Raw genomic sequence first — 15526 nt, forward strand, 5'->3', positions numbered from 1 at the left:
GAAATTGAAACCTTTAGCGTATAGTAATGGAATTAAGTAGACAGGCATATTGTGTAGGCTATAGGCCCTATAGCCTAAATCTATTATATTAAAATGAATCAATTATTGTAGACATAGGCTAGGCCGCTAGGGTACCACTCGTGGGAATCGAATCGAATCAAGGGGCGGCCGGCCCCTTCCTCAAATTTAACCTAGCGCGCGGTGTCCAATGACTGACGGTTGGACCCGTGCAACAGATGGGCCAGGCAGGCACGCGTCAGGCACGAGACTCGAGTCGACCCCCTGGGACCTGGCCGCCAGAAGCAGAAGGCGCTAAAGCGGATAGTAATGAACCAAAAAAAAAATCATATAGTGAGTGCATGCATGCGCCGGGATCCGATATCGTTGATGCTGTCGAAGCCAGCAGCCTATATTATATCCCTGCATGCAAATAAACGCACTTCACGAGTTAAATTTTAAATATCAATGATTAAATCTAAACGATATATTATGGCCTACATGTTTTCTTAAATGCTGATTATAATTATGCGGATTTAATCTAATGATTTAAGGGAGGGGGCCAGCCATGATCTCAGTCATAACAGCCATGACCATATAAGGAGTTCCCAATGCATATACGCCAAATATCATGGAATGTATAAGGACGTTGTCTAAACTCAATGTGTCACACCGGCAAACAAAAATCTGTCAGCTTCATATTATGGGCACAAAAGGGGGCATGCCCATATTCATACTGGTGACATCAGGGATCTCCAGACTGGGCATAGCCTAAGGGACAAATTAAGGACAGGGATCTCCATATATTGGCATAAAAGGGACTCTATATGAACATACAAGGGACAAGGCATATATGTCAGCATGCCCATGCATATAGGGCAGCATGCATGGGCATTAAAGTTATAAAAAAAGTCTATTTGACTATCGACACTTTTCCTGGGCTGTGTGTGCTCCAGTTCCTGTTGATTTAATTGGATATCATTGGTCATCTGACCAGTTTCATTGGCTTTCATTGGATCAAATCGACAGGAACTGGAGCACACACAGCCCAGGAAAAGTGTGGATAAATTTAGCAGTTATAGGGTCCCAGCATGATCTATCTCTAGTAATAAGTACTCCCCCTTAAAGATGGAGTGCCGCAATTTTTTTCCACCTTAAAACATGATCATCAGGTCTTATTGTTATATAACGTTTTTCAAAAAGGTGTACAGTATTTGTTAAAATGTTGTTTTTATGTGGGCACGCCCACCAGTTCATTAAGTATGCCTGGTTTGCCTGGTGGGTGGTGATGGGTCATGGTGATCCACCTGAACTGAAGCCGCACCCACAGCTGTAGTTGTATGATAAAGGGGGAGGGGTTAGGGGAGGGGCTGATAGTGTGATGTCACTATTACGGTTTATTTCATTGGCCCGTTTGACTGTCAAGGGTTCTGCCTCCAGGAAGAAACCCTAAATACAAAGTTAATATACACCAATGCACATAAAAACGACTCCAGGGTGTCCAATGAAGTATACTGTCACCTCATAGACGCATGAAAAACTGGAAAAATACAAAAATTGTGGCACTATCTCAATTACACCCAAACAACCTGAACTTTGAACATTCAGTGGATTTTCTGTGGTATGGGGTTTTCTCTGTGTGTTCTGAAGCCTTTTGAGCTGCAATGAAACAATTTGCCAGCAGATGTCACTGTTGGGGGATTTTGCCTGTCAATCATCGCCTCTGCTCCGCCCAACCCCGGGGGCTGTAGCATATAGGGGAGGAGAGGGGCAGGGGGAGAGGGGGCAGGATTAGTGGACAGTGACATCACTGAGTGTTATTTTTAGCGTTTTTTTAGGGAAAAACATTGATTGCTAGGGTTTAATATGTGGTTGCTATAGGTCTAATAAGGCCGTTGCTATAGGTAAAATGAATTGGACTACCAGTAATTTAGGGGCCAAATATGAGACGTGCAGGGACAAGATGATGTAAATTTTCCCTTCATTGTCAATGGTAAATGGTGCATTTATATAGCGCCTTTATCCAAGGCGCTTTACATAGATTGTGCATTACATTCACCCATTCATACACCGATTGCGGCGGAAGCCATGCAAGGTACCAACCAGCACATCGGGAGCAATTTGGGGTTCAGTGTCTTGCCCAAGGACACTTCGACATGTAGACAGGAGGAGCCGGGATTCGAACCATGGATCATTGGACGACCTGCTCTACCTCCTGAGCCACAGTCGCATTAATGGCATTTAATGTTTGTGTTGCGGACATTTTGTGGGGACAAAAGCTGTATCAGCCTATAGGAAGGGCTATAGCGCCCCTCAAAAATTAAATGAGGGGGCAGAGGGGCCCTCTTATCATCATACATCATCTCATTCCGGCCAATCACAATTTGTGTCCTCACTTTTGTCTTCAATGTTTGTGTTTACACAATATTTGTGTTTACACAAACACTCAAAACTGGCCATTCATTGTCAATGGCATTCAATATTTGTGTTTGCACAAACACTCAAAACTGGCCATTCATAATGGCATTCAATGTTTGTGTTTAGTTGACACAACCCCTCAAAGCTGGACTGGCCCTCACAAATCAGAAAAAAAATCAGTGTTTCTGCATAAACCCCACTTTTTATCAAAGCCACCAGATGGACCCATAGAAGCTGTGCATTCAACTAATGTCCTGTCCTCGCGATATCTAAACCTGATGCCTCGATGCTAATAGTGAACTTGCATGCAAATTAGACTGGGCGTCCGTCCAAGAAGTCCATCTATGAATCACTAAGTATTAGCCCCATAAATTAGGCTGGCTAGTGGCTACTACTACCCCTTATCTGCGGTTCTCTTTACCAGAACTCTTTAGCAAGACTACTGTCTCTTTAACTTCTGAGCCGATTTCTAGAGAGCAACAACATGTAACAAGCTAGTGATCCTCCCCCTGATGGATTATTTAACAAGTGGTGAGTCCCATGTCGCCATCTGTGATAGGAAGAAAAAAAAAAACCCACCACGGAATAATTCTCTGCAAACACACGATAATGTATGGTCGGTTACTTAGTAGAAACGTACGATAGTAAGTGGCTGTGGATATCGGAATCGGATAAACACAATGTGGGGATTCGCTGTAAAGTGAAAACTTGAACACTTTTGCAACAACAGGTGCTCAGCATCCATACGCGTATCGGCGAGAGGAGAGTAGCCTAGCGCGCTGCCGCTCAGGTGCAGAGCTCCATAGTCACAGAGACTAACGGTAGGTTGGCGTTTGAAGCCTATAGTTTGTCAATTAAGCTATGCTTGAGTTACGATATGAAGAAATTTATATATTTTGTACGAATCACTTAAAACGACGGACTATTTGTAGATAGCCTGCGTATAGCCTACAGCGGATCAACTTATTATTGGACCCACTTAATGAATAAGCTGTTTTAGCTGCGATTCTCCTCCAGTAGAGATGAGGGCTCCACAACGCCAATATATAGCCTATAACGGTTAACGCGGTCTACACATAGACTGTAAAGTCTACATGGTGAACTGAGTGTGTGTGTAACACAGGCTTCCCACGGAGTTGTGTCAAAGCGCAGCTATGGTGGTGGAAAGGACGCTTATCGCAGCACGGCAAGGCGACGTGCAGGCTCTGAAGGTGCAACTAGAAGCAAAAGTACTAAATAGCGACGTGAAAGATGCTCTCGGCGCTTCACCTGTCCACCATGCCGCTCGGGCTGGGAGGCTGACTTGCCTTCGTTTCCTGGTGGAAGAGGCAGGTTTACCGGGGAACAGCCTGGCAAACAATGGCGCGAGCCCCGCACACGACGCAGCAGCCACGGGCAACCTGTCATGTTTACAGTGGCTGCTAACCCAAGGAGGATGTCGTACAGCGGTAAGTGAAGTTGTGTCACATCTGTTAATAATTGAAAATGTACAGCTTTTTTCAGTAATTATATTAGTCCACATTGCAATGACGCCCATGCATGGCATGGCATGATGTGCCCTGTGCCATGGCTGTATTTCCCACCATGTGGGCTGTTAAACAGTAACATGCCATTCACATTAGTGTGATGATCAATATTGAGCTCCAAAAGTTGGCAATCAATAATCACAGTCAATGATGAGGGCAGCAACCATCTGCACAAAATCCAGCCTACAAGAGGATGTGCTTGTGCTTATCAGACATCTGTTAGGACATGGCAATAACCTTGTTAAACATGCCTTTATTGACACAATCTATAGCCTGTCCATAGGGTAGAGGTTAGCTCATTCAGTCATTATGTCTGTTTACTTTCAAGTTCAGAGAAAATGTCAAACAAACTGATTACTGACTGACTGATTAATCACATTTGATACCAGGGCTGTTTTCAATAAATCAGATGCTTGGTTGCCATGTCTTGTAACCATGTGTTAATCACTACTACACCATCTACTTTGTAGATGGTACACCATCTACTTTGTAGATGGTACACCATCTACTTTGTAGATGGTGTAGTGATTACTGATTAAAACCCACTTCTTGAGCCACACATTCCCCTGCTAGGACTGAATTGTGCCAGAGCCCTTCTCCTATGTCTCTATACTACAGTGAAGTGAGTAGCAGTTATCAGTTAAGAACTATAGCTAAATTGAAACCTATTTTAGCGTACCGTGACCTGGAAACTGTCATCCATGCTTTTATCACTTCTCGACTCGATTATTGTAATTCCCTGTATCATGGCCTGACTCAATCCACACTGTCCCGCCTACAGATAGTCCAGAACTCAGCTGCAAGACTCTTAACAGGAACCAAAATGCGCGAACATATAACCCCGGTTCTGGCCCAACTGCACTGGTTACCAGTGAAACACAGAATCAATTTTAAAATGTTACTGTTCGTTTTTAAAGCTCAAAATGGCCTTGCACCTGAATACATTTGTGACCTGGTTTCTGCACCTCCAGCCACCAGGGTTCTTAGGTCAACCTCCCAATTGCCCCTTGCTGTCCCCCTAACGACCCAAAAAACCAAAGGCGACCGGGCCTTCTCAGTAATTGCCCCCAAACTATGGAATAGTCTCCCACTACACATAAAATCCAGCCCAACCATCGAGAGTTTTAAATCCTCCCTAAAAACTCACCTTTTCTCCATTGCCTTCAGCTCCTAGTCCTGTAAATGTTTTAAACCTTTTTGTAATGAGTAGGCTTTTTTTCCATGCTCTTTAAATGTTGTAATATTGTATTTTTTATATGAAGTATTGCTAAACGTTTATTTTAATTTTGTATTTTATGATAATTTAATTTTTTATATGGAAAGCACTTTGTGTCAACTGCTGTTGTTTTTAAATGTGCTATATAAATAAAGGTGACTTGACTTGACTTGACAGTGGATGAATGCATGCATGCATTCATTCATATGACGATCCTCTTCCCAAGGAAATGATAGCCTACATGCATACAAACATATAGTCTTGCCCACGCCTTTGCCTGGCGGAGACACTAATAACTAGAAAAAGTGCCCTTCTGGGCACAGGTCTCCACCAGGATTTCTTCCTCAGCCTAGTGGGAATATGCGTGCACAGTTTCATCGCAATGGGACGCTGCGTTGAGGAGTTGTGGCGATTTGTACAGCACTCCTGTGAACTTTGGAAGGCAATCTTAACCAATCAGGATGGAGTGTGAGAAATCTGAAAGACCGGTTTCGTTGAATGGCTCTAGAGAGACTGTGTACCAATTTGCGTGATGTTTGGACAAAATCTGTAGGTGTACTGTGCAAAAACTTGTTTTGCACAAAGCGGCCTCCTGGTGGCGCTATAACAGGCCGTTCTGGAAAGTTTGGGGCAGAGGTTCATGGTTGGCATCCAGGGAGTGTGTGTGCAAAATTTGGCATCGACCGGGTTGTTTTGCACAAAGCGGCCTCCTGGTGGCGCTATAACAGGCCGTTCTGGAAAGTTTGGGGCAGAGGTTCATCGTTGGCATCCAGGGAGTGTGTGTGCAAAATTTGGCATCGACCGGGTTAACGGTGGCCGAGATTAGCTGTTCACGGACACACACACGGACACACACACGGACGGACGGAGTGCAAAACATACTCTCCCCACATGCCTTCGGCCTGGTGGAGACAATAATAATACCTCAGATGTAACGCTTTTCAAGTACTCAAAGTTTCTTTATATAGGGGCGCCCGCTGTTCGAGTCCCGTTCATGACGACCTTTGCTGCGTGTCTCTCCCCTTCTCTCTCTCCCTCTTTCCTGTCTATTTTCACTTCATAGCCTACTATCAATGAAGGCAGAAAAGCCAAAAAACGAATCTTTAAAAAAGATTGCTTTACATAGAGGGAAGAAAGAACAACATTTCCCCCCAAAAACTAATCTGGCTCAGGAAAGTAGCTATGAAATGTTTTGAATCAGTATTTGCCTTGTGCAGTATGTCACTGAAATACACATCAACATCCAGTGTTCATTTATATATTTGTAACTGTACAAATGTACTTTACTGTGCACAAAGGAATTTGCAAAGACCAAAACCTTGGGTCATTTAAATAGGATTAGAAACACTCTATAGAAGTTAAGTTCAACCTTATGTTGGGAAAACAGTCTTTCGTCATGGGAACTGAAAGAATTAAGTCAGGCACTTTGTAAATGCGCAAAGCGTTAGAAAGCACTGTGTAGAAAAGTGCACCACAGTTTCCCTAGACACACACCAAATTACTATTAATTCGCCTGGCACAACGTACACAAATACAGTACCGGTATATGCCTCAATATTATCATATCACAGAGAGACAGACAAACAGACAGGTAGGTAGGTACTGTAGGTATGTACAGTAGGTAGGTAGGTAGGTACTGTAGTAGATATGTACAGTAGGTAGGTAGGTATTGTAGTAGATATGTACAGTAGGTAGGTAGGTAGGTAGTAGATATGTACAGTAGGTAGGTAGGTACTGTAGTAGATATGTACAGTAGGTAGGTAGGTAGTAGATATGTACAGTAGGTAGGTAGGTAGGTACTGTAGTAGATATGTACAGTAGGTAGGTAGGTACTGTAGGTACTGTATAGCTAAGTAAGTACAGTAGGTAGCTAGCCCTGGTCCAAGGCTTACAGCGAGCCTCTCTCTGACGCCTTGTGGAAGTCCCTTCCACAGCCCTCTGGTCATATTTACACTCCCGTGCGCTGTTTTTCTAATACCAGCAAATAAACAAAACGACGTAACCACTCACCGAAGCAAAGCCTGCTAGACCTTGGTAAAAGTCTATTCTCCAACCTGGGAAGCGTCTCAGGTCCCCAGTTTCTCTAAAATGCACTATTTTAATCATTAAATAAAATGAATCCAACCAGATCGGCGCAGGCAAAACCCGGAAATGCCATAGTAGAAGAAATGACTCTGCCCGGTAAATTCAGGGTACATTGCGTTATTAAAATGGCACAAAGTGCATTTTAGAGAGAAACTGGGGACCTGAGACGCTTCCCAGGTTCGAGAATAGACTTTTACCAAGGTCTAGCAGGCTTTGTTTCGGTGAGTGGTTTCGTCGTTTTGTTTATTTGCTGGTATTAGAAAAACAGCGCACGGGAGTGGAAATATGACCAGAGGGCTGTGGAAGGGACTTCCACAAGGCGTCAGAGAGAGGCTCGCTGTAAGCCTTGGACCAGGGCTAGTAGGTAGCTAGATAGGGTACAAATGGTATAGAGGTAGATACTATATTGATCCTGAAGGAAATTCCAGTGTTCAGGTAACTCACTGCGTGTCTACAGTGAGTAGGGTACAACAACATAAACAACATAAATTGAATGTTGTTAGCAATACACATGTTAGCAGAAAGGTAAACACTCATTCACAGTACAGATGTATTCAATACATCAGACACGATGAAGGCACACACAGATACATGCATTGTTATGCTTAAAACATGGCCTTGAGCAAATCCTGTACCAGCCTGGGATCATGCATGCATGAAAGTATCTGCAACAATGAGTAATAAGAGATCATTCAACTACTTGCTGTCCCCATCAGAGGCAAGGTTTGAATGCTTGATAGACCAAAGAACAATTAAGCGAACCTTGTGCCATCAGTTAACTGATCAGCACTTGGCTGACATTAGGCAAAACATCTCAATTACCAGTAGCAATGTGTTTTAGATGGCCTATGAGAAGTCTATTTTAGTTTCCCCATCTAATTAACTATTTTATTATGTATTAGCCAGTGTTAACTATATGGTCACCCGCTTCGAATGTTATCAGCCTATAATCAAGAATATGTCTGTGATCAGAAGCTTGGAATAGAGCCAATATGTGATAATCAGACATACTAGGAAACACGGAATTGAAACTACTGACAGGGTGTGCTTGCTTTTTGGGAGGCGTGCCGTCTCTGGTGGCCTTGAAGCGTTGCGACCAGAGCCAATTCGGCGCCATTCGAGTTGCGTACCGATAGATAGGCACAGATTAATAGTCACCCCTACTTTCCATACCCCCGATATGTCTGCACCGCCCTGCGCACACTCCAAGTGAACACAGCCGAGCACCATCGTTGAAAACAGTCAGTATGGCCTTATTGGCCATATTCCAACGTCTTGATATCGGTTGATAACGTGTATTTAATGCAGTGATAATAAATATGGAAAGCCATAAACTTGCGCCTGAGAATACAAATTTCCATATTTTCAGCCACTATTCATTGAGAAAAGACAACAAGCAAGGTACAATAAAGTCTGTATCTGTTCTTCTTATGAAAGGAAAAAAAATGTTTTTGAATTAATAATTCATATTTTTACAAAAAGGAGTCATGCTGTGTTCACACAGGCAGATGCAAAAGATACAAAGATGCAAAGCTACACAGTATTTGTAGCTGTTTTATCCTTTGCAGCAGCTACAAACGTCGGATGCATCTTTGCATCTTCGTGTCGCTGGCTTCCATTGACAATGAATGGTAGACTGTATCTTTGCATCTGCCCGTGTGAACGCACCATCAGGCTTTACCCTCCAGAAGTGCATTCCATGTGAACTCAGTCACCAGACTCACCAAGGATGTCTATACAAAATCTATGTAGTACACAACTTAGTAAAGAACCAGTCAAACTGATGTGTTTTCTTGATGCGTTTCCGACTGTTTGTGGACCCTTTCTTACACATCCTGTACGGTATAAGTAACTGTAAGTAACAAGTGGTTTTCCACTGATCCTCTCTCTGATTTGCAGGACCGGGACAGTTCTGGTGCTACAGTTCTCCACCTGGCATCCCGCTTCAGTCACCACGAGATCACATCTTGGCTCCTGAAGGGTGGGGAGGCAGACACCAACATTAGCACAGACACCGGGGCCCTTCCTGTTCACTATGCTGCTGCCAAGGGAGACCTGCCCTCTCTCCGACTACTGCTGGGACACAGTCCAAAGTAAGAGCGCACCATGATTTTTCATAATGTTTTTAACTTTTTTTGTCTCTCTCTCTTTAACTACTGTCAACCAAGCCTCGGAAACCCAGACCTTTTTATTTCCACTTTTAAGTTTAAGTCCACTTCAATTCGGCATACAGTAGCCGAGCGCAAACGTCGCTCACTCTCTGCTGATTTCTGATCGTCTGCAACTTTGTTAAAATTACGTACACACGCACACTCCTCTCTCTCTCTCCCATCGTGCCAGGAACTGCCTATGCCATAGAAAGCATAGGTGAGTTCCAGTCTACTGTCAACCTGGTGCCGCTATTTTGGGCATGTCATTACAGGTTCAAACCTTTTCGAAAATAGCCAATTGACAAGCTCACAATGTGGCGCATCACGACGTGTTGTGTACTTCTAGATTGATATTTCGACATTCAACACCATCATACGATCCATCCATCCATCCATCCATCTTCAACCGCTTATCCGTAGTCGGGTCGTGGGGGCAACAGCTCCACCAGAGAGCTCCAGACTTCCCTCTCCAGAGCAACATTAGTGACTTCCTCCTGGGGGATCCCGAGACGTTCCAAGGCCAGTGAGTCGATGTAATCCCTCCATCTGCACCTTGATCTGCCCCGGGGTCTCCTCCCAGTGGGACGTGCATCGAGGACCTCCCTAGGGAGACGCTCGAGAGGCATCCTAACCAGATGCCCGAACCACCTAAGCTGGCTCCTTTCCAGGCGAAGGAGCAGCGGCTCTACTCCGAGTCTCTCCTGCGTGACTGAACTTCTCACTCTATCTCTTAGGGAGATGCCAGCCACCCGTTGGAGAAAACTCATTTCGGCCGCTTGTATTCGCGACCGTATTCTTTCGGTCATGACCATCATACGATGATGTCTAAATTAATTAATTAGGTTGCGTGCACCACTGGAGTTTGGTAGGACTGTAGCAGTTGTGATACAATGTACAAATTCTCATGGCTAAAATGTAAGCACAAAACTGTTGGAATGTAGATTGTTGGAAATTGCTGTACAGCACTATGAGTATAAAAAACAACAATTAGTCAAGCTTAGCTTTAAAATATCACAGAACCTTATCAAAAGTCTAAATACATTATCAAACAACCTTTCCTATTTTTCATCAGTGTACAATGTCATCTTCTGTTGTGAGCTGAACATAAAATCCATCCTGTAACAATGCAAAATGTTTGCATAATCTAAACACAAAAAACAGCAATTTCTCCACTTTCTTGGAACTGCTGCCGCGGTTGGATAGTAATCCTCTAAGTCTAAGAAGTCTTGTGACGACACTTGGCTAAGATTGATAACAGAACATTTAGGTCATGTCTGCAGAGACGAAGAGTTCTTATAATTGTCACGGCCCTGCCCCCCCCCCCCCCCCCCCCTGCCGCAGCGGGGGGTGGGTACTATTATTTACAGTTTGGTAAGAAAACACAGTGGTACGAACAAATGATTCACTCATGATTTGTTTCAACATGTCAGCACCACAGTAGTAATGGATGATCAAAAGAGGAGTTACAAATTCTTCACGGGGGGGACCAAGCCCCCCAGCACCCACATGACGTCACTGCATGTCTGCGACTGTTTTAGCTTAGCACCAGTTAGGCTACTGCTCGTCACTTATTTACAACAGAAAACACTACACTGCATGGAGAAGTGGACATGGGAGGTTAATCTCAGATTGTTGCCACTTTAAAAGTCTGACTTTGTCCATCACATTTTGGAAGGTCAAGTCAGGCGTCTAATTGACTATTTAGATACGTCTCACAGTGAAAGAAAAGAAGGAAAAATATCATGGCCGTTATAGGAATACGACAGGCAATGAATGCTGTGTTCTAATACTTGGCTTATGTCTACTCAAATGTATTAGATAGGATTTTCTACTTAGATTTGCTGATCTCATACCATGGAATTTGAACGTTCTGTTTTTAGTTGCTGTGGAGAAACCTTACTGCCTTTAGTTCAAACCCCATTTTTGAATAACCTCAGACAATTTATTTTTTTCAAAATGACATTTAGGCATAATCTTATCCTGTTTTGGTCTCTTTGCAATACAACTTGAATAATTCCTCAGATTGGACCTAGGTAGGACATAGTTATGTGTGAGTGAGTGCACCTTGTGTTTACCAGATAAACTATGCGTTATGTGGTGTGTGTGTGTGTGTGTGTGTGTGTGTGTGTGTTTGTGTGTGTTGTGCGTGCAGGTGTCAGTGTGTGAGAGTGATTACACTCAGATGAATGTCACTGCTAATCAGTGCTGTGTCAGAACAGACCCGTGCCCATAGAGATAACATTGGGCCATATGGCCTCAGTGACCACCATTCACACTGTAGACCTTGCAAAGCAGAATCGCTGTCAGCAGTAGCACTTGATACACAATGCAGAGGGAGGGAACACTGTCAGGGCTGGGGAAAGGACACTGATTCATTTGCAGGCATTGTGATGGTAAATGTAAAACAGTGTTGGGGGTCAGTTCAATTTAATCTCCCTCAAACCAGGACGTTTATCATGTTCAGATAATAAATGGGAATTGGTTTGTCATGAATGAAATTTTGCGTTCGTCCCAGTGGTGTGATATGTCCTGTTGCACGTCGGCGCATGGTGGTGCATGTCGACGCAAGTCGACCCAAGTGATTCAATTGGTTCAATTCAATGGTTGCTTTCAACTACATGCGTCTACTCTCAACCGTTTGGTTGCAAGGAGTTACATGGCGACCCATTGGTGTGGTTTGGGCTTTTAACACTGAGGATGTTGTTGTGTAGTTGTGTAGCTAAAATGTACAAACATCAAATTCCATGACCCGGCGTCAACCAATGGGAGAGAAGTGCTGTGGTTGACTCCACTTGGCAGGCAGTGCCGTCTCTACAGGGGGGCATTAATAATAATAATAAAACTTTATTTGTATAGCACCTTTCATGACATGAAATGCAGCTCAAAGTGCTTTACAGAACAATGGAGAATAAAAGAAAAGCAAGGCAACGACATTAAAAAAACAGCAGTAATGCAATACAGTGAGGACATGAATAACAAAAAATAAAAGATCAATTAAAAGCAATGTTGTAGAAGTGGGTCTTGAGCTGAGCTTTAAAAAAGTCTACAGAGGCTGCCTGACGAAGGTACTGTGGGAGCTTGTTCCATGCCGACGTCCCGTAGAAGCAAAAAGCTGCTTCCCCGTATTTTTTAGTTGCCATTTTTTTAGGCAAAGCGAGCAGGCCAGCAGTGGAAGACCTTAGGGGGGCGGTTTGGGACATATTTAGGCAGGCAGTCATGTAGGTAGGAAGGTGCGAGACCATTGAGAGCTTTATAGACAAGTAAAATAATTTTAAAATCAATCCTAAAAACAACCGGAAGCCAATGCAGTTATGCCAAAACTGGAGTAATAATTATGTTCTCTCATCTTAGTTCTAGTTAAAACTCTGGCTGCTGCATTTTGGACAAGTTGTAATCTGTCAGTTGTTTTCTTAGGCAGTCCTGAAAAAAGTGCATTGCAGTAATCAAGCCGAGAAAAAACAAAGGCGTGGATTAGCGTTTTTGCATCGTCCAAGGACACATAGGCTCTGATTCGTGCAATATTTCTAAGGTGAAAAAAGGCAATCTTGGTAACATGATTAATGTGTGAATTAAAATTCAATTCAGAATCAATAATAACCCCCAGGTTCTTTACTGTACTGTTACTTTCTACAGTCAGGTTGCCAAGTCTGCTTAATATTGATTATTTCTGTTCACTAGAACCGATTATGAGAACTTCTGTCTTATCCTCATTTAGCTTGAGAAAGTTCTCACTCATCCAACATTTGATGCTAGATTTGGGGGGAATTGCCCCTCCAGTCCAGATTGACCATCAGTAGTACCCTACCAATATTTTAATGTTTTACAAATGTTAAATCTATAAGTTGTGTTCAAATTAATTTAATAGTAGATAGTAGGCCCAGGCCGTAGCGTAACGGTCTGGGCACCGGACTGGTAATCCAGTCGCAGTGTGCCGCGGGTTCGACTCCCGGACCCGACACGGCCTTTACTGCATGTCATCCCCCCATCTCTCTCCCGTTTCCTGTCAGCCTACTGTCTGTCCCTTAAAAAATCAATAAAAGGCGTAAGCCGCAAAAAAAATATCTAAAAAAAAAAAAAAAAATAGTAGATAGTAATAGTAATAATTAGTGTAGATTTATAGTAATAGAAATACAAGGTTCGAACCCCGACCTCCCAGTTTCAGGGCGGACACTCTAACCACCACTGTCCGGTTCGCACAACACTACAGCACTTCTGATGCAGATTCATGAATCATGACCGTACTCTAAAGTACAAATCTGCCACAATAGCAACACCAAACCAAGCTGCTATAATAAACAATACAGAAATTAGAGATAAAAAAAACCCCAAAAAAAACAGAAAACTTTCAGAACGGCCTGCTGGAAGTTCATCGGTGTCATTTTGTCATCGTATTCCTGAGATTACATTTCTTCAAGCTGCGTAATCAGCTGAAAAGAGCACTCAGCACTGTCAGTGGATACAGGCATATACAGGCATCCTGAGGAGGATACAGTGTTAATGTATTCCGCTGCCTCCGTAGTTCAGGTCCAGATCTGCATTGTCAACATTGGGATCCAAAGCACCGTACTCCTCCTTTATCTCCAGCCTGCCAAACATGTTGCTTGGCTGCTCGGTTTTGTCATAATAATGCTGTTCGTGCTGCTCTTGGCATTATCACCACTGCTTGGTATAGATTGCTTTCTATTTTCAAAAGCCAGAAAGGGACAGAGAGAGGGATATGCAGAGGGATGGAGAGAGGGAGAGGGGAGGGAGAGAGGGAGGGAGAAAGAAAGGGATAGGGAGATAGAGAGAGGGCCTTTTTCACCCATGCAATAACCCGGCCAATGCTGGGTACCGAACCCTGAACACACTGATCGTCAGGGCTATGACACCAGCAATAACAAGGTAATAACACAAATCGTTATTTTTATGTATTTTTATGCTTTAGGATTGGCTGGTTCCAAATTCCAATCCATTTCAAATTTTACTTTACTTATATTTTGTATTTATATTTTGTGATCTATTTTCGAAATATTTTGACAAACTTTGAGACATTCTGAAATGGGGCATTCTGCATAATGAGTTATTTTACTTTAGTACTGTACGTACATTTTGATGCCAACACATTTACATAACATTGTTTTCAAAATGTTTGTACAAAAAAGTACTTCTTCCACCACTGCAAATGGACAAGATGCTGAGCGGAATTCTAACCTCGAGTCCTGGAACTCCATTATGGTCCAGATGCACCACAGACAGGTGCATGGCAGCTGAATATTTAATGAGCTCTACAGACACACCAGTTCCCTGATAGCTGGGCTCCATTCACCCTTCTCTGATGCCCCCCCATCCCTGCTGTTTACCATTGTCTCCACGGCAACACGCAGTAGCGCCAACCCCGATAAGATAATGGAGGAAACAAATACGTTTGAATAGAGGGGGCTGCTTTTCTAGTACTAGTGAGGCTTGGGCGATTGTTTAGAATGGAGCTATGCAGTGGAGAGATAGCATTCTTGTGTCAGGGTTTCTTACATGGCGCAAATTAAGCGGTTATCAAATCGTTTTCAAAGATAATTGGATGGTTTGATAATTGTTGTGCTTTAGAAATGACAAGGATGACATGACCCATGTATATTATCATGACGTTGATTAGTGCTGGCTGCTATTATCCCCACCAGGAGATCATGTTGTACAGGCCCAGAACACTCATACAGGTGTTTTCAACTACTCAGGCTGATTACACCGGGGTTATGTGGACTAGGTTTGATTGACAGCTCCCTCCCACTTGTTAGTTTTGTTGCACATAGCAGCCAAAATGATCAATTGTATTGGCCATAGGTTTTTGTGACATCATACAATTCTTGAATACTTTTCAAATCTTATGAGAATGTGTGTATACTATCGGTATGTCACTCTGTCTGCAATAGCTAATACACTGCATCATCATCATCTATTCTAATCCTATATGCAGATGTCAGAACAACATTGTGATGTCAGAACCGGCCAGCTACGACAATACATTACAATACAAAACAAACAAACACAAACAACAAAGTTATTAATACAACAATACAACATCAGAGCCAGGGGGGGATTAGATTACTAACAGACAGACTAACATTAAAGAGTGAACACAAAGCAACAGTTCTCCGCAG

The 15526-nt window shown here is 43.1% G+C and overlaps 1 protein-coding gene across 1 annotated transcript in view; it reads left to right on the top strand.

Annotated features, from left to right (window-relative positions):
• Positions 1-3569: 3569 nt before the first annotated feature.
• espn (espin) overlaps positions 3570-15526 on the top strand; it is a gene marked incomplete at both ends in the record, with an annotated part of 49035 nt that continues 37078 nt past the window's right edge. Inside the window, 2 exons of the mRNA XM_083769722.1 lie at positions 3570-3863; positions 9142-9335. Of these exons, the coding sequence (XP_083625848.1) occupies positions 3570-3863; positions 9142-9335 (488 nt within the window). The remainder of the gene's footprint in view (positions 3864-9141; positions 9336-15526) is intronic.

The sequence above is a fragment of the Protomyctophum parallelum genome (genome assembly GCF_964188405.1).
Source record: "Protomyctophum parallelum genome assembly, chromosome: 7".
NCBI classification, from domain to species: domain Eukaryota; kingdom Metazoa; phylum Chordata; class Actinopteri; order Myctophiformes; family Myctophidae; genus Protomyctophum; species Protomyctophum parallelum.